At 39.6% G+C, this 20939-nt stretch overlaps 1 protein-coding gene and 1 long non-coding RNA gene across 3 annotated transcripts in view; one reads left to right on the top strand and one right to left on the bottom strand.

Annotated features, from left to right (window-relative positions):
* The window catches only part of tsnax (translin-associated factor X), a 120634-nt gene that overhangs the window by 46840 nt on the left and 52855 nt on the right, over nt 1–20939 (top strand). For both annotated transcript variants that reach the window (XR_010012440.1, XM_062995829.1), the window contains exon 4: nt 8761–8891. Coding sequence is in view for 1 of the 2 variants with exons in the window: in XM_062995829.1 (XP_062851899.1) it covers nt 8761–8891 (131 nt within the window). In the remaining variant the exon portion in view is untranslated. The remainder of the gene's footprint in view (nt 1–8760; nt 8892–20939) is intronic.
* LOC134314973 (uncharacterized) lies at nt 13515–18196 on the bottom strand. Its single transcript, XR_010012441.1, has 2 exons — nt 18119–18196; nt 13515–13989 (listed from the first exon to the last, which is right to left on the bottom strand). It is a non-coding gene; the product is annotated as an uncharacterized LOC134314973 (long non-coding RNA).

The raw sequence follows: 20939 nt of genomic DNA, 5'->3' as shown, positions 1-20939 counted from the left end.
TAAAAACACGACAATATTTTCGTTAAGTAAAATATAAAAATAACTAAAAGACCATGAAATATTATAATTCATGTAATCACAATACACAGTGAGTGCACCGCAAGCGATTTTGGGAATCTGTGTAAAAGATACAGTAAAGCCGATAATATAATGCACTGCATTTAAGATTACACTCTAACACTCTAGATCCCCCCCCCCACACACACACACACAAACAAATATATATATATATATATATACTGTATATGTATATGTATAATTTTAAATATACACACATATATACATAGATATCTGCACATACATACTCACATTTACTCTTATTATTTTGATAATTTTTATAATAGTGTGGGAAGACCATGGCCGGCAATAGTGTATTTGTGACTAGTTCTAATACATTTCTAATTGAAAGGCTGAAAAAGCACAATGCATCTATAAAACACATTACATGCCGCGATAAATGCACTGTCCAAGTGTCCCCTCTCCCCACTGCCTTTCAGCGGCAGGCAGCAGCAGCAAACAGATCATCAGACGAGGCCATGTTCACCAGATTGTTAGTTAATCATTTACATGTCAATATTGCCTATATGGACAGCGATAAAAAAAAAAAAAGTTAACCTGTAAAACTGCGGTGTTAAATGCGATGCGGTTAAAAATTTGGGTGCCCAAGAGTGTTAAGGCAGTGCTAGATAATAATGGTGGTCACACAAAATATTGAAACTTTGGGCACAATTTGGACATGTTCACTGTGGGTTGCCAGCTATTTAGACATTAATGGCTGTGTGTTGAGTTATTTTCAGAAGACAGGAAATCTGTACTGCTATACAAGCTGTACACTGACTACTCTAAGTTATATCCAAGTTTTATTTCTATACTGTTGTCCCATTAAAAGATATAATCAAATATTTGCAAATATTTGAGGGGCGTACTCACTTTTGTGAGATACTGTATATATACACTGCCTGGCCAGAAAAAGGTCACACACTCTATTTCGTTAGACCACCTTTAGCTTTGATTACGGCGCACATTCGCTGTAGCATGGTTTCCACAAGCTTCTGCAATGCCACAACATTTATTTCTGTTCAGAGTTGCATTAATTTTCCCCCAAGATCTTGTATTGATGATGAGAGATTTGGACCACTGTGCAAAGTCTTCTCCAGCACATCCCAAAGATGAGAATGGGGTTCAGGTGGCCAATCCATGTGTGAAAATGATGTCTCATGCTCCCTGAATTGCTCTTTCACTGCTCTTTCACAATTTGAGCCACATGAATTCTGGCATTGTCATCTTGAAATATGCCTGTGCCATCAGGGAAGAAAAAATCCATTGATGGAATAACCTGGTCGTTCAGTATATTCAGGTAGTCAGTTGACCTCATTCTTTGGGCACATAACGTTGCTGAACCAAGACCAACTGCAGCAACCTCAGATCATAACACTGCCCCCACAGGCTTGTATGGTAGGCACTAGGCATGATGGGTGCATCACTTCAGCCGCCTCTCTTCTTACCCTGATGCACCCATCACTCTGGAACAGGGTAAATCTGGACTCATTAGACCACATGACCTTCTTCCATTGCTCCAGAGTCCAATCTTTATGCTCCCTAGCAAATTGAAGCCGTTTTTGCCGGTTAGCCTCACTGACTAAGTGGTTTTCTTAAGGCTACACAGCTGTTTAGTCCCAATCCCTTGAGTTCTCTTCACATTGTGCGTGTGGGAATGCTCTTACTTTCACTATTAAACATATCCCTGCGTTTTACTGTAGTTTTTCTACGATTTGATTTCACCAAACATTTAAGTGATTGCCGATCACGATCATTCAACATTTTTTTCTGACCACATTCCTTCCTCGAAGATGATGTTTTGCTACTGTCCTTCCACTTTTTAATAATGCGTTGGACAGTTCTTAACCCAATTTTAGTAGTTTTAGCAATCTCCTTAGATGTTTTCTCTGCTTGATGCATGCCAATAAATTGACCCTTCTGAAACAGATTAACATCTTTTCCACGACCACAGGATGTGTCTTTCGACATGGTTGTTTGAGAAGCTACTCACTGCATCAGTTAGGGTTAAATAACTTGTTGCCAGCTGAAACATAATCACCCATGAAGTAGTTATCCAATGGGAGGCTCTTACCTATTTGCTCATTTAAATCCAGCTGGTGACCTTTTGGCCAGACTCTGTGTGTGTGTGTGTGTGTGTGTGTGTGTGTGTGTGTGTGTGTGTGTGTGTGTGTGTGTGTGTGAGAGAGTTAGAGAGGTTTTATTGTCATTTCAGCTACATACAAGTACATATTGAAACGAAACAGCGTTCCTCTAGGATCACGGTGTAACATGGTACAAAAAGTGCAAGACAATACAAAACAGTGTAAATACAACAATAAATACAAAAAATCCTATAATAAATAACTACAAAAGATATTCCTAATTATCCCTAATCTAAACAAGTAATTAGAAGACAGGACTAAGGACAAGTGTTAGTACATGATGGTGAATAGATGGTACAATGGTTCATGAGGTAGTGACATGTTGTACATTAGCAGCGTAAAATTGGCAATGCCGATAAGGTGCCTAAAAAGTAAATAAGGTGCAAAAATACAAGTAAGGTGCAGAAATTACTTGTTCAGTTCCAGGAGGTGTGCAAAAAATGCAAGTAACATAGTCAATACAGTTTAGTGTGTGGCAGCAGAAAATTTCCGGAGGAAATTGTTATAGTACTGAATTGAGGAGTCTGATTGCCTGAGGGATAAAACTGTTACACAGTCTGGTTGTGTTAGTCCGGATGCTGCGGTATCGTCTCCCAGACGGGAGCAGAGTAAAAAGTCCATGTGATGGATGGGTTGGATCGTCCACAATGCTGAGAGCTTTGCGGATGCAGCGGGTGTTAAAAATGTCCGTGAGAGATGGAAGAGCGACCCCGATGATCTTTTCAGCTGTCCTCACTACTCGCTGGCGAGTCCTGCGGTCCGACGCAGTACAATTTCCGAACCAGACAGTGATGCAGCCGCTCAGGATGCTCTCGATTGTTCCTCTGTAGAACGTGGTGAGAATGGGGGGTGGCAGATGAGCTTTCCTCAGTCTTCTCAAAAAGTAGAGACGCTGCTGGGCTTTCTTGGTGATAGAACTGGTGTTGAGGGTCCAGGTGAGATTCTCCTCCAGATGAACACCGAGAAATTTGGTGCTCTTGACGATCTCAACAGATGAGCCGTCGATGTGCAGTGGGGAGTGGTCCCTTAGTGTCTTTCTAAAGTCAATGACCATCTCTTTGGTTTTATCCACGTTCAGAGACAGGTTGTTGACTTGGCACCAGTCCGTTAGATGTTGTATCTCCTCTCTGTACGCTGACTTATCGTTGTTGCTGATGAGTCCCATGTGTGTGTGTGTGGTGTGTGTGTGTGGTGTGTGTGTGGTGTGTGTGTGTGTGTGTGTGTGTGTGTGTGTGTATGTCGAATCCGGTTAATCGGACCACATCGGGACGCGATCGTTTTGGTCCTAATAACCGGCTGGTCCGATTACACGAACATGCCCTATGTTACAAGACGGGACGTGCTATGATTTATGTAACATATTAAATGTTTATTAAACCTTTATTGTGCGATATACACGTATAGCGAACGTACAAACAAGAACTACTGTTGCTTACGAACTTTGTTCATTGAAAATTAAATTTGCAAACAAGTTTTTCGAAACGATCTACAACACAATGTATAGGTACTCAGCATGCGAAGCATAATAAAAAAAAAAGTTCTTAATTCCATCTTGTTTACGCTTGACTTCATTTCGCCGAAAAGCGGAGATGCAGATGGATCCAATAACCACGCTGCTGGCTACTGGGTGCTTCGTTGTGGGAAAGAAAGTGGTGGGCGTGTTCACCTCCCGCTGGTTTTGCTCTTGTCAACACAACTTTTCGGATTTCCTGACCTTTGATAAAAGCATAAATTCTCCCGGGGAGCCCAGGAATCCTCCCATATCTCGCTGACCCGCTTTGCATCCGCTCTAAGTGGCGACTTGTGGCTTCTTTTTCTTATTCGCTCTCACGTTCTTTGGTCCGATTAAACGGAATTTTGGTCCAAATAAGCGAATAACATAACACGTACATAATAGGATTTGTTTCGGTACTTTAGGATTCGGTCCGAATAAGCGGCTGGTCCGATTAACCGGTGGTCCAATTAACCGGATTCGACTGTATATATATATATATATATTTACAGTGGGGCCATAAAGTATTTAGTCAGCCACTGATTGTGCAAGTTCTCCTACTTAGAAAGATGAGAGAGGTCTGTAATTTTCATCATAGGTACACTTCAACTATGAGAGAGAAAATGAGAAAAAAAATCCAGGAAATCACACTGTAGGATTTTTTAAGAATTTATTTGTAAATTATGGTGGCAAATAAGTATTTGATCAATAACAAAAGTTCAACTCAATACTTTGTAACATAACCTTTGTTGGCAAAGACAGAGGTCAAACGTTTCCTGTAAGTCTTCACCAGGTTTGCACACACTGTAGCTGGTATTTTGGCCCATTCCTCCATGCAGATCTCCTCTAGAGCAGTGATGTTTTGGGGCTGTGTCTGGGCAACACGGACTTTCAACTCCCTCCACAAATTTTGTATGGGGTTGAGGTCTGGAGACTGGCTACGCCACTCCAGGACCTTGAAATGCTGTTTACGGAGCCACTCCTTCGTTGCCCGAGTGGTGTGTTTGGGATCATTGTCATGCTGGAAGACCCAGCCACGTTCCATCTTCAATGCTCTCACTGATGGAAGGAGGTTTTGGCTTAAAATCTCACGATACATGGCCCTGTTCATTCTTCCCTTAACACGGATCAGTCGTCCTGTCCCCTTTGCAGATAAACAGCCCCAAAGCATGATGTTTCCACCCCCATGCTTCACAGTAGGTATGGTGTTCTTGGGATGCAACTCAGCATTCTTCTTCCTCCAAACACGACGAGTTGAGTTTTTACCAAAAAGTTCCATTTTGGTTTCATGTGACCACATGATATTCTCCCAATCCTCTTCTGGATCATCCATATGCTCTCTGGCAAACTTCAGACGGGCCTGGACATGTACTGGCTTAAGCAGGGGGACACGTCTGGCACTGCAGGATTTGAGTCCCTCTCGGCGTAGTGTGTTACTGATGGTAGCCTTTGTTACTTTGGCCCCAGATCTCTGCAGGTCATTCATCAGGTCCCTCCGTGTAGTTCTGGGATTTTTGCTCACCGTTCTCATGATTATTTTGACCCCACGGGATGAGATCTTGCGTGGGGCCCCAGATCGAGGGATATTATCAATGGTCTTGTATGTCTTCCATTTTCTTACAATTGCTCCCACAGTTGATTTATTCACACTAACCTGCTTGCCTATTGTAGATTCACTCTTCCCAACCTGGTGCAGATCTACAATTTTCTTTCTGGTGTCCTTCCACAGCTCTTTGGTCTTGGCCATGGTTGAGTTTGGAGTCTGACTGTTTGAGGCTGTGGACAGGTTTCTTTTATACAGATAACGAGGTCAAACAGGTGCCATTAATACAGGTAATGAGTGGAGGACAGAAGAGCTTCTTAAAGAAGAAGTTACAGGTCTGTGAGAGCCAGAAATTATGCTTGTTTGTGGGTGACCAAATACTTATTTTCCACCATAATTTACAAATAAATTCTTTAAAAATCCTACAATGTTATTTCCTGGATTTTTTTTCTCATTTTGTCTCTCAGTTGAAGTGTACCTATGATGAAAATTACAGACCTCTCTCATCTTTCTAAGTAGGAGAACTTGCTCAATCAGTGGCTGACTAAATACTTTTTGGCCCCACTGTGTGTGTGTATATATATATATATATATATATATATACAGTGTATCACAAAAGTGAGTACACCCCTCACATTTCTGCAAATATTTCATTATATCTTTTCATGGGACAACACTATAGACATGAAACTTGGATATAACTTAAAGTAGTCAGTGTACAACTTGTATAGCAGTGTAGATTTACTGTCTTCTGAAAATAACTCAACACACAGCCATTAATGTCTAAATAGCTGGCAACATAAGTGAGTACACCCCACAGTGAACATGTCCAAATTGTGCCCAAATGTGTCGTTGTCCCTCCCTGGTGTCATGTGTCAAGGTCCCAGGTGTAAATGGGGAGCAGGGCTGTTAAATTTGGTGTTTTGGGTACAATTCTCTCATACTGGCCACTGGATATTCAACATGGCACCTCATGGCAAAGAACTCTCTGAGGATGTGAGAAATAGAATTGTTGCTCTCCACAAAGATGGCCTGGGCTATAAGAAGATTGCTAACACCCTGAAACTGAGCTACAGCATGGTGGCCAAGGTCATACAGCGGTTTTCCAGGACAGGTTCCACTCGGAACAGGCTTCGCCAGGGTCGACCAAAGAAGTTGAGTCCACGTGTTCGGCGTCATATCCAGAGGTTGGCTTTAAAAAATAGGCACATGAGTGCTGCCAGCATTGCTGCAGAGGTTGAAGACGTGGGAGGTCAGCCTGTCAGTGCTCAGACCATACGCCGCACACTGCATCAACTCGGTCTGCATGGTCGTCATCCCAGAAGGAAGCTGACGCACAAGAAAGCCCGCAAACAGTTTGCTGAGGACAAGCAGTCCAAGAACATGGATTACTGGAATGCCCTGTGGTCTGACAAGACCAAGATAAACTTGTTTGGCTCAGATGGTGTCCAGCATGTGTGGCGGCGCCCTGGTGAGAAGTACCAAGACAACTGTATCTTGCCTACAGTCAAGCATGGTGGTGGTAGCATCATGGTCTTGGGCTGCATGAGTGTTGCTGGCACTGGGGAGCTGCAGTTCATTGAGGGAAACATGAATTCCAACATGTACTGTGACATTCTGAAACAGAGCATGATCCCCTCCCTTCGAAAACTGGGCCTCATGGCAGTTTTCCAACAGGATAACGACCCCAAACACAACCTCCAAGATGACAACTGCCTTGCTGAGGAAGCTGAAGGTAAAGGTGATGGACTAAACCCAATTGAGCACCTGTGGCGCATCCTCAAGTGGAAGGTGGAGGAGTTCAAGGTGTCTAACATCCACCAGCTCCGTGATGTCATCATGGAGGAGTGGAAGAGGATTCCAGTAGCAACCTGTGCAGCTCTGGTGAATTCCATGCCCAGGAGGGTTAAGGCAGTGCTGGATAATAATGGTGGTCACACAAAATATTGACACTTTGGGCACAATTTGGACATGTTCACTGTGGGGTGTACTCACTTATGTTGCCAGCCATTTAGACATTAATGGCTGTGTGTTGAGTTATTTTCAGAAGACAGTAAATCTACACTGCTATACAAGTTGTACACTGACTACTCTAAGTTATATCCAAGTTTTAGTTCTATAGTGTCGTCCCATGAAAAGATATAATAAAATATTTGCAGAAATGTGAGGGGTGTACTCACTTTTGTGATACACAGTGTATCACAAAAGTGAGTACACCCCTCACATTTCTGCAAATATTTTATTATATCTTTTCATGGGACAACACTATAGACATGAAACTTGGATATAACTTAGAGTAGTCAGTGTACAACTTGTATAGCAGTGTAGATTTACTGTCTTCTGAAAATAACTCAACACACAGCCATTAATGTCTAAATGGCTGGCAACGTAAGTGAGTACACCCCACAGTGAACATGTCCAAATTGTCCCCAAAGTGTCAATATGTACACAGTACATGTTGGAATTCATGTTTCCCTCAATGAACCGCAGCTCCCCAGTGCCAGCAACACTCATGCAGCCCAAGACCATGATGCTCCCACCACCATGCTTGACTGTAGGCAAGATACAGTTGTCTTGGTACTTCTCACCAGGGCGCCGCCACACATGCTGGACACCATCTGAGCCAAACAAGTTTATCTTGGTCTCGTCAGACCACAGGGCATTCCAGTAATCCATGTTCTTGGACTGCTTGTCTTCAGCAAACTGTTTGCGGGCTTTCTTGTGCGTCAGCTTCCTTCTGGGATGACGACCATGCAGACCGAGTTGATGCAGTGTGCGGCGTATGGTCTGAGCACTGACAGGCTGACCTCCCACGTCTTCAACCTCTGCAGCAATGCTGGCAGCACTCATGTGTCTATTTTTTAAAGCCAACCTCTGGATATGACGCCGAACACGTGGACTCGACTTCTTTGGTCGACCCTGGCGAAGCCTGTTCCGAGTGGAACCTGTCCTGGAAAACCGCTGTATGACCTTGGCCACCATGCTGTAGCTCAGTTTCAGGGTGTTAGCAATCTTCTTATAGCCCAGGCCATCTTTGTGGAGAGCAACAATTCTATTTCTCACATCCTCAGAGAGTTCTTTGCCATGAGGTGCCATGTTGAATATCCAGTGGCCAGTATGAGAGAATTGTACCCAAAACACCAAATTTAACAGCCCTGCTCCCCATTTACACCTGGGACCTTGACACATGACACCAGGGAGGGACAACGACACATTTGGGCACTATTTGGACATGTTCACTGTGGGGTGTACTCATTTATGTTGCCAGCTATTTAGACATTAATGGCTGTGTGTTGAGTTATTTTCAGAAGACAGTAAATCTACACTGCTATACAAGCTGTACACTGACTACTCTAAATTATATCCAAGTTTCATGTCTATAGTGTTGTCCCATGAAAAGATATAATGAAATATTTGCAGAAATGTGAGGGGTGTACTCACTTTTGTGATACACTGTATATATATATATATCAAAGTGTTTCTATCTAAACAACTACAGTGATTTGTACTGGTATACACCACAGTGCACCCAACGTGGAAGAGGTGCTGAATGAGGCAGAGATTAAACTGCAAAGTGTGAAGCAAAAGATTGGTCACATAGCTGAGGAACTCAGAGGAGAAGATCTTCACCAGTTCCACAAAGCATTCACACCAGGTTGGTCTTTAAATACAGTAAAAGAACACAGTTTATCATTTCATGTTGCTTCAACACTGAAAATTATATACTAACCATGCACCACACCATTTAGGAAGATTTTACCAAACATTGAAACGATAAACATTGCACATTTACCATTTTCACAACCAGATGGAGACACCACTTACTACTACTCACTTAGTATTCTTTTCTGTAATATTCACTTCTTATTGCATTTTACACAAATATTGAAATAAAGTCAAATGTTTTTGAATATGGAGTCTTTTAATTTTAAATACAATTTAATATTATTGGCACTCTTTATTGTTTAGTATAAAAAAGCCAATATCTTTAGAAATAAGTGGATATGTACCAAATTTGTATCATTAGAATATATTGTATTACATAGATCCAGTTATTACAATAAAGAAATAAACAAGAGTATGACATGGTGGAATTAAAGGTGCCCTTCCCTAATAATTTGGTAGGTTGCACAACCTTTGGCAACAATTATAGCCTACAATTGGTTTTGTGGCTATCTGTGAGCTTTTTGCATCTTTCTGCTGGTACTTTCTTTTACTCTTCCAATACAATTTCCAAGGTCTTGAATGTTCAGGGCTCATTTTTTCCAATAACGCATTTCAGCTCTTTCCAAAGATTTTCTTTTTGATTGGAATCAGGTACTGGTTGAAACCATGTCTCCAGCTCATTCAAGTTTTGTGGATGTTGTATGTGTGTTTTTCCACATTTTGAACCATCTTTTGTAGGATTCTCTTATCAATTTTCATCTTTTCACCATGGCCTGGACTATTCTTGACTGTTCTATGACTAGCAAAGTTCTTGATAACATTTTCAACTATTGAAGCTAGGATGTGAAGGTCTTTGGAGATTTTTTACCCTTTAGACCACTGGTGCTTGGTGATGATAGCATTTCTAGTGTGCTCAGGCAGCTCTCTTATCTTTTGTAAACAAGAAACAGCAAAAACTGGCATTTTTAAGCATCAAATCCACCATTCACGGGCTAGAGGAAAAAACACTCTGGACCATGTGTACATTGCTAAGACATACAAAGCTATCCTCTCCCCCACCTGGGACAGTCTGATCACCTATAATTGTTCCTGCTCCCCATGTATGTGCCACTAATAAAATGTTTGCAAACTAAAACAAGGACAGTTAAAGTGTGGCCAGATGGAGCCATCTCCTCCCTGCAGTATCAGTTCCATAACACTGATTGGAGCATGTTTTCATCTCAAGCCACCATGGACACAGACTTGGACACCTACACCTCATTTGTAATGAACTACATCAACACATCAACACGAATGCAGAGGTTTGACTTCTGCTGAAAGGACGAGACGCTGTGTTCTGATTGGCCTTAAAAAAGTTAAGTAATGTATAATGAAAACTTGAGTTAGCATAACTTAAAACATTAAGTTATTACACCTAAAAGGCAAGTTGATTAAACTTGCTTTTTTTTTTGTTACACCAATTGCTTTTCCCAATAATTCTACTTATTATCTTGAGCTCAATGGAAAAAAATATTGATTTCTTCTTAGTTTTCATGTTAATTACATTTTAAATATCAATTACAAATGTTTATAGAAAAACAGACACAATTATAAAATTATTTTTCTTTATTTCACTTTAGAAGTATTTACTTAAAATACAACATGTCAAGAAAACATCTTAAAAACTGTACAAACTATATAAAGTTCTGATGAAACACAAACAGCTCTTCACAGTAACCATGAACCTGTACTCAGTTTCACACAGCGAGCTGATTTCTTAACGTTTGGCTGCAGCTCTCTACAACAAAACAAAGAAACAAAAATCAGAAGTATTAATATCAACATTAATACCATTCATTTAAGGATTAAAATAAAGCAGAGTGTTCTTTATTAAAATAAAGAACACTCTTTGCTTCGTATGAAGGCTAGCATGCTAGCATGTAGCCTAAATACGGCAAATATAGCAGCGCTGTTTGATTATTTATTTAGTGTCAACATTAAGATCATTTATTTTAAACAAAATTGTTAAGTAAAGTACAACACTTATAAGGTATCTGGAAGTTTCACACAAAATATTTTATTCAGATATCCCTTTTAGAACATAATCTCATATATGGGTTATTGTGTAGAAGGCATTTCATAAGAGGCCGTATTGGAAGATGAAAAAGCCCCATCAGACTGGTGTACATGCTACTCAAAAATAGCATAATGAGGAAGAAAATGTTTGTCCACTTAGTTTAACAAAGGTTCCACTTCACAAAAGACATTTGAGAAAGTCAAGTTTACTTTTGTAAAAAACCTAAAATGAAAAATAATAAAGTAATTTGCAACAACAGGTTACAAAAGTTAAAACAAATGGCTATCCGAACACAAGAAAATCATTTTTGCCTGATTCACCAACAGCAAGCTGAAGAAAGGCGGACTTACACGTAAATGGTGGGCGTTTTTCTGTTTAATTACCTTAACTTAACTTAAGTTAATCTGATAGAAAAGTAATTTTTTTTGTTTAGTAAACTTAAATCTTTTAGCACATTTAAATGTGTACTCAAATGAGTACAATGTACTCTGCATTTTATAGTAGAGCAAAAAAACTTAAATAATTTATGTATGTTGTACTAAAAATGTTTGATTAGATATAAAGTCCAGGCTTGCAGTGTGCGATTAAGTGCTTTGTGAAACTGGTTCTCTGTTACCTTAAAGCGGCGCTTCCACCAGCATTGGATCCTTACCAGTTTGCTTACCATTCAAACAGATTGACAGAGGATGCCATTTCCAATGCCCTTCCCTCCGCCCTCACCCATCTGGAAAATAATGACATCTACATTTGGATGCTGTTTATTGACTTCAGCTCCGCCTTCAATACAGTTATCCCCATCAAACTGGTTACCAAGCTCAGTGACCTGTGAATCAGCACCCCCATGTGTAACTGGGTCTTGAACTTTCTAACAAACAGACCCCAGTCTGTAAGGTTGGGTAGTCAGGTGTCCTCTAGCCTGACTCTGAGCACTGGTGTTCCACAGGGCTTGGTGTCCATTGCTTGTCTTCCTGTTCACCCATGACTGTGTGCCGCTGCATAAATCCAACATCCTCATCAAGTTTGCAGACGACACTACAGTGGTTGGCCGCATCAATGACAACAACTAATCGGCCTACAAGGAGAAGACCCAGCACCTGTTGGCGTGGTGTTTCTCCAACAACCTTCACCTGGACACTGAGAAGACCAAAGAGCTCATCTGGACTTTTGAAAAACCAAGAGCTGCACACACTCTCCTGTCCTTATTAACAGTGACGAGGTGGAAGTTTTTGGGCATCCACTTCTCTGAGGGTCTTTCCTGTGTAACAATCACCTTGACATTTTTCAGTTCTATTGCTTGAGAAATACACTGCAGTTTGACAAACCTACTCTTACCCATACACCAACAAAAAACCCAAATTAAACAGCCCTTTTACCATGCCGAACAATTACAATATATATCAGAAAACGTTTGACAAAAATACATAATTCCTACAATATAACTAGTATTTTTCTTTTTTAAACATCGCATGTATTTCCCCCTCCCCAGTTTCTCCAAAGTCCCAACATGCCAAAATGGTCAACAATACAAAAATTGTATTGCAGAAATAAGATCCCAAACGTCCCAAATGCAAAAATTCTAGAAAAAAATCTTTAGCAATGCATTGCACAAAAAAAAGAAACAGCTGGATCTCAACGGCATATTCCACAAGTTTCTTCAAGCTCCAGGACTGCCACCTCATTGTTCGTTTTTGGGCATTGATCCACAGAATACAGACAAACCCAAAACACACCAATCGGGGGCGTGATGACGGCTTGTGGCTGAGAGGATGTGTTAAGTGCCGAGCTCCCGAGCCCAACGACCTACATTTTTTTGCAATCGATAATCCATTTCACACTATTATAACATACTTTAAAATTAGACTTGACTTTTTGGAGAGAGAAAAACCATGTCTTCAACAGAAAGGAGCGCTAAGCAAGGTTATTCAGATTCACAAGATGGCGGCCCATGCGATTGCGGATATTCAACTCAGTGGAACCGTGAAGTTACAAAGTGTATGCAAAATTCACAGAAACAATGGAAGCAGTGGCGGCCAGAACCCCACACTAAGAGATTAGATGAAGCGGAACGGCGGGTGTCGGGGATGGAGGACGAGCTGGCTGGTGCGGAGAAATGGTGGAAAGTTGGAAAATTTGAGAACAGGTCTAGACGGGACAATATTAGAGTGGTTGGGCTACGAGAAGGAACAGAAGGTAGGCAACTTGTCGACTTTTTTGAAACTTGGCTCCCCAATGCCTTGGGTCTACAAAAGAAACATGGCCGTATTAAAATTTACCGTGCACAAAGAAGTTTGGGGGCGCCAAACTGCAATCGCCCGAGGCCATTCTCATTAGTTGCACAACTCCATGGATAAGTTTTGGATTCTAGATGCACTGAAGGGTAAACGGCAGCTGACACATGAGGGACAAAAAGTGTTCATTCAGCAAGACTTCTCCTCTACTGTTAAAGAAAAGCGGTGCAGCTTTAACAAGGTCTGTGAACAGCTGATTGAAAGGGACATCCGATTCACTATGCGCTATCCAACTCTGTGTGTGACACGCGATGGAACCAAGCATGCATTTCAAGTCAAGTCAGCTTTATTTATATAGCGCTTTTTACAATAGACATTGTCTCAAAGCAACTTTAGAAAATCCAGGACCAACAGATACAAAACCCCCTGTTGAGCAAGCCGTGGGCAACTGTGGCAAGGAAAAACTCCCTGAAAATTACAGGAAGAAACCTTGAGAGGAACCAGACTCAGCAGGGCCCATCCTTCTTGGGTGGCCTGGAGGATACTTTAAATAAGTAGGATTTACACAAATCATACAAACACAGAATTAAATGAACTAAAAGTTATAACTGGCAATAAATAAATAAATAAATAATCATAATAGAGTTGTTATTCGGTCTAGTCTTCAAGTCTGTAGTGAGTTTTTGTCATTCCAGACCAATTAAGCCAGACCCGTCACATCCAGCAGGAGCAGCATCATTGTCACAGCAGTCTCGACTTCAATCCTTAACCTTGGCGGGTAAACAGGTTTCCATCAGAATTCCCTCGGGGTAAAACAACAGAGAATGTAGTTAAATAATGTACAATGCTAGTTGAGTAAAACAGTTTTACAAGAGAGTAGCTTTAGACTCCAGCAGCCCTAATTATTACAGCATAACTAAAAGGGAGAGCGAGCAAGTAACAAGGTCATGAAGGCTTTCATAGGACATCAGCGCCCACCTCCCCTACCCAAACCTGAGTGATCGGACAAGAGAGGCAGAACGACAGCAACCCAACATCCCTAATCACCACAAGTTGCTATGACCAAGAACCCCCAAGCTCTGCGCTTTTGTCTATACTAATCAAAAGCCTGAGAAAATAAATCTTTTCAGTTTAGACTTAAACATTGAGACTGTGTCCGAATCCCGAACAGAGTGGAGCTTTGTAAGAAAATGCTTTTCCACCAGCTGTGGTCTTTTTAATTCTAGGAACTATAAGTACACAGCAAAAACTGGAGTGTTGAAATTTCAGAGTTAAACATTTCAGAGTTGATTTTCACTCTCAAAGTGTCATTTTAACACATTCGGATTTAAATTGTGTTCAGTGTTGGAGTTATTTGGCAGAGTTGATTGGATCGGTGTTAACCTAACTTAGATTAACTTAAACTCCGCCCATGCATTTAGATTTAATTAAACTCTGCCCATGCATTTTACTCGGTTGGAGACAAGGAGACGACGGTGCTATTTTCCTCCTCTCAAGTTTACGCGGTAAGTGTAATTAATTCAGTCTTAATGTATACATTGATGATGATATTGTCAGTCTAAAACATAGCTGTACTGAAGGATGTGTGTGTGAGAGTGAGAAAGTTTCTGTTGTAAGTACGCTGCACAAACTGACTGCAGCTGATTGCTGCCACTTAAGTTACATCAGCTGCTTTTGGTCCTGTGTGATTTTTTGTTTGCGTGTTTAGCCGTCTAGTCAGCTAGGTTAGCAAGCTAAATGACTTGTTTTCTCCCTGCCTGATGGGGAACTGTGTACTGTGGTTGTTTTGTGTTCTTTTTTCAATGATTATTCTGGGCAAATGGTTAACATATTGGTGGCTCATATGATTGATAATCATGGGTATGTGTGTTCCATATTCTTTTTATTTGTGCCAAATAACTGCATGACAATTGCATAAATTTAAATTACATATTTAATCTCTTTTCAGATTAAATGAAAATCTGAGAAGATGATGAGGGAGATTTTTCAGCACCGCCAGAAACTTAATGATCCAGGCAGATGTGCTGATATCCTTTCCACCTTCCCAAGATTTCTGAATACAAAAGGATTGGTAAGTTTGGAATGATGTTTATACTGGGTTGAAATTAAGCATTTAATGTAGTAGAACAACTAGTAGTTTAAACTCCTGTTTTGATGACGAGACGGAATGCGTTCTTCAAGCCGAATATCATAAAAGAGGCCAAGAGGCTCACTTCAACACCAGAGCTGCGTCACGTGTTGCAGAAAGTTCACCAGGAAGTGATCTTGAGTCGACATGTGTGTTTTGCGTGTTTTAATGCATTTGCTATAATTTTCACCTTTCATAGTTTATAGACTGGACAATCATTGTCTGTTTACTGTTCTTAATATATGTCTCTTCATTGTTACTTATCTGGTCACTACTGCACTTTAACTGTATTATATGTAAATAATCTCTATCTTCTGGTTAGATGCTACTGTGTTTCGTTGGCTCTGTACTTGTACTCTGCACAAAGACAATAAAGTTGAATCTAATCTAATAATTGCAGTCTTTTTTTGCATTAATTTATGCATTCATTATTGTAGAGTTTAAGATTAAGTTTGTTTATTCTCTGTTTCAAAGTTTATCTGATTTAAGGGAAAATATGACCAATAGATAGACGTTTCAAAACTCAACACCTCTCTGTAAAAGTATTAAATTTGATGAATTTTCCATTATTTGATTGTGACTTTGTCTTCAGCCTATGACTAACAAATGGCCTGTTGTTGCTTTCTTGCATCTTTTGCATCTTCAACCGCCGCCACCACCAGGAAAATTAAATGTTATTTTTGAAAATTATTTGGTGTATTGGAATTAATTCTGCTTATTATTAGAAGAATAATTTAGGGAGTTAAATGAACACTACTGAAATGGTAAAATATAACTCAGAGCAGTGGCTTTTTTTTTTTAGATAGAACCCAACAGTGGTTGCATAGCAGAGCCTGGATTTGAACCACCAATCTTCCGGTTGATAGCCCAAAGCTCTACCCACTAGGCTACCACTGTCCAAGTTCAGCCAAAGTTTGTACTCCCTTAATTACTTTAACTTTGTTTTATGAGTTAAAACAGGAACTCTGACAAGGTGTTAAACATTTAACTATTTTGAAAGTGTTGATTTAACTCTTAAGAGTGTGGAGCTATATAAACCCTGAAGAAGTGTTAAAATTAACTCCGTGGGAGTTAATTCAACACTGGACTTTTTGCTGTGTAACACTGCATCTTGTGAGCGAAGTAGACGCGCTGGGTTGTAGTGATTAATAAGTTCACTCAGATACTGTGGAGCCAGACCATGTAGCGCTTTATAGGTTAGTAAAAGTATTTTGTAATCAATGCGGAATTTAACTGGCAGCCAGTGTAGAGATGATAGAACAGGACTAATATGATCAAATTTTCTAGTTCTAGTTAGCACTCGAGCTGCTGCATTTTGAACTAACTGGAGTTTGTGTATGGATCTACCGGAGCATCCAGTTAGAAGAGCGTTACAGTAATCTAACTGAGAAGTTATAAACGCATGGATCAGTTTTTCGGCATCATTAACAGATATTATAGAAATATTGCATAATAGAAATATTATGCAAATGATAGAAAGCAACTCTAGTAATATTATTGACGTGTGTATCAAAGGAAAGATCTGAATCTAGTGTGACACCCAAGTTTTTTACATCTGTGCTGGGAGTAACAGAGAAAGTGTTTAGGTTTAGCACCAGGTTAGACAACTTGTCTCTTGCAGCTTTAGAGCCAACAAGTACATCCTCTGTTTTATCTGAATTAAGTAAAAGAAAATTACACGACATCCAGTTTTTTATGTCGTTTACACAATCTTCAATCTTACTGATTGTGTCAGTATCATTTGGTTTGGCTGATATATACAGCTGTGTGTCATCTGCATAGCAGTGAAAATTTATGCCATGTTTATAAATAATTTCTCCTAGTGGAAGCATATAGAGTGTAAATAATAGCGGTCCCAGTACCGACCCCTGTGGAACACAACACTTTACTTTTGTAGTTTCCGAGCATTTATTACATTATTTTACATAAACAAATTGAGAGCGGTCAGCCAAATATGATTTGAACCAAGAGAGTGCGAGTCTTTTAACACCTACTGTATTTTCTAACCTATCCAGTAAAATGTTATGATCGACCGTAAACGCTGCACTAAGATCTAATAGAACAAGAAAAGAGACACATCCATTATCAGAAGACATTAACAACTCATTAACTACTGTAATTAATGCGGTTTCAGTACTATGGTTGGGTCTAAATCCAGACTGAAATTTTTCATGAATACAATTTTCATTCAAATAAGAACATAACTGTTTGGAAACTACTTTTTCTAGTATCTTAGAGACAAAAGGAAGGTTTGAAATTGGCCAATAACTAGATAAAACATGTAGATTAGGTTTTTTAATCAGGGGTTTAAAACCCCTTGGTGGTCCTTAGCCCGTCGATGGGCTAGGAATTTATATTATTGTGTTTCTCTGTATACTGTTACACCGTCAAATTATCATCGCTGCTAAACAAGGTACCTTTTGATAGCTTAAAATCTCTACTTTTTAGCAACGTAAACATTGAGCTTATTTTGTTTATAAGTTCTTTTAAAAACACAAAATAATTGTAGGTCTGATAAATTTCTGCCAGTAGTACAGCGTTTATATTTTGTAATATTATACTGCAGTACTTACATTAAAACCGACAGCATTTATACCAAACAAGCCAGTACAATCTCACCATCACATTTCTGCTGTTTGTTTTACTTCAAATACATCAGCATCCAAAATATCCCGGAAAAGTTTCATATCTGATAAAGCTCTGCCATCAATGCATAGCATGCAATGCATCAAAGCACTCGGTAAACAACACCACCGCGATAAATTTATATGAAACAAAAGCATGAGAGCTAAACCAGCACATACCTGGATCTTTTATCTTCAATCTGAGTCCAAATTTATGTTCATTAGTCCTTCCATTCGAGATAAAATCCACTTTTTGTAAATGTTTACAAACACCGGCGGCCATTTTGGATTGTGGCAAGCATGTTTTATAACTTTATAAGTCAATATCACGCGAATATCGGCTCGTATTTTAATGAGAAAGCACTCACAGTACCTCCTTCTAACTGACACTGCTCAGAGTTTGGCTGTTAGGTTGCGTAATACCTTTACAACCAATGTAGAGACAGTATTCATCACACCACAAAATACTTGTTTTTCATTGGAGAAATGCAAAAATATTAGCATATTTTGCTTTTGATTGGAGGACCAGCTTATATCCCGCCCATCTTTTTGCATTTAGCCTCTCGGATTAGTCTAAACAGCTGTACTTCACCAGCCGTCACCATGGATACAGATTACGCACGCTGGAATGTGAGCTACTGAGTCAATAAGTGAGTCATTCTTTGCTCTTAGGGCTGATAATACAGGGTGATTCAATTTAAACGACTCAGTTTGTGAACAGTTCAACCGGCTGCATGTATCATGTTACAAATGTATCAGTTTATATGTGTGTGTGCGCGCTAGGGGAAGGGAGGGGGGACTGGCTGCCTGTGAGAGAGTTCATCACTCCAAAAAACACTCAAATGTTATAAATAATGACTTTATAAAGTATAAATAATGCATTTTACACATTTTATCTGCAGTATAATCTGTTTATTCTGAGTTAGAAAGCTTTGGAGAGAATCGGAGAGCAGTGGAGTGTGATGCCACTCCAGGTGCAATAACTCGAGATCAGAATGAGTTATAGGCCTAAGATTTGGGCTGGTCACAGAAAACCCCTTTGGCTACAACTCTATAGTGTTGTGTAGGTGGTCTGCAGACCTGCAGTCCTACTTATACTCACTGAAACTTTGGATTAAAAAAAAAAATGTAAAAAGCGCCTACATTTTGGGGGGGTTTTGTCATCATTTGATCATTGTAACATAACATCATGGCATTTGGCTGTGTTTTTCTGATACTTTAAAGGGTTTTCTATAACACTGAAGTATAATTTTTGTGTTATCTTATAAACTTTCTGAATGAGAAGCCTTAGAAACTAGGTATGTCTTTCAGGCGAAAAATGCACAAAAATAGGCTGGACTACCAAGGGGGTTTACAGCACTTTTAAACAATTTAGGTACATACCCGAGGCTAAAGGATGCATTGATTAATGTAAGCAGGGGCTCTACAATAGCTGGGAGTAAATCTTTAAGTAAATGAGTTGGAACAGGATCGAGTATACACGATGATGACTTTGATCATTTAATCAATGCAGTTAGTTTATTTTGAGAGATTGGATTAAAGGAATTTAGTTGGATTACCTTGTTACCATTATCATCACTATTATCACCAATGCTGCTCAGAGTGAGTTTATACTTAACATTGGCAAGTGACACACACTGACTCTGAAGTCGTATTTTTTCTATCTTATCATTAAAGAATTTTAAAAAATCATCGCTGGTACAGTCGGGTGGTATATTAGATTCAGTTTCATTGACGTTTTTAGTTAATTTGGACACTGTCTCAAAAAGGAATCTAGGATTGTTCTTATTTTTCTCTATTAGGGACGAATAATATAAGGATTTAGCTTTAATAAGGGCATGTTTATATTCAGTTAGAGCATCTTTCCAAGCTATCTTATACACTTCCAGTATAGTGTGCCGCCACTTGCGTTCTAATGTTCGTGCTGCTTGTTTAAGTGCGCATGTGTGGTCATTGTACCATGGAGCAAGCTTTTTCTCCCTAATCAGTTTAGTTTTGAGTGGGGCTACGTTATCTAAGGTTGTCTCTAGGTGTTGAGTTGCCTGATCTAGTTCTTTAGGTTCTGATGCTGATATATTTGGTAATTCTGGTAGGCAGTTTATGAACGCTGCTGCAGTTGCAGATATAATAGTGCGCTTACATTTAAAATGATGTGGTTGCTGTATATTATTGGATAGGGACACTTCATATATTAGTAGGGAGTGATCAGAAATTAAATCATTCTGTGGCACAATTACCAGGTTGTCTAGGTTCATACCATAAGTATTAAATCTAAGGTATGTTTACAGCAGTGAGTGGATCCCGTTACATTTTGGGTAATGCCTAAAGATTCTAAAATAGAGTCAAACGCAATTTTGAGTTGATTACACTTATCCTCATAATGAATATTAAAGTCACCAACAATTAAAGCTTTTTTAGTTGATAAGACTAATTTAGAAAGAAAATCGGCAAATTCGTGAAGAAACTCTGAGTAAGGACCAGGGGGTCGATAAACAGTAACCAGCTTAAACATTTTATCAGATGAACATGTATTGGCTATGTCAGAGATAAGAACTTCAAACGATTTTGTTATGGGAGATGATTTTACAGTAAGACCTATGTCTTTGTCATAAATTGTGGCTATTCCTCCACCACGACCGCTAAGACGTGGCTTATGTTCATAACTGTAACCCGGAGGAGTTGCTTCATTTAAACCTAGATACTCATCAGGTCTAGCCCAGGTCTCAGTTAAACTAAGCGCACTAAGACAGTTATCTGTGATCAGTTCATTTACAATTACTGTTTTACAGGCAAGTGACCTGATATTTAGAAGTCCTAACTTTAGTTTAGCCTCACTAGTGTTTTCATGCTGCTCATTTAGATTAATTTTAATTAAGTTATTATGACATACTTTTTTATTTTGTTTTGGCTTACACCTGCCACGGTAAACAGACACAGTCTCAATGGTTTGTGACCTAAGGATTCCGGGTGACGTCCGATTGCGACTCGCAGACAGTTGGTT

This window comes from Trichomycterus rosablanca, chromosome 5 (genome assembly GCF_030014385.1).
Source record: "Trichomycterus rosablanca isolate fTriRos1 chromosome 5, fTriRos1.hap1, whole genome shotgun sequence".
In the NCBI taxonomy this organism is placed as follows: Eukaryota; Metazoa; Chordata; class Actinopteri; order Siluriformes; family Trichomycteridae; genus Trichomycterus; species Trichomycterus rosablanca.
The sequence above is the reverse complement of the archived record's forward strand: the minus strand, read 5'-3'. Positions and strand labels throughout refer to the sequence as shown.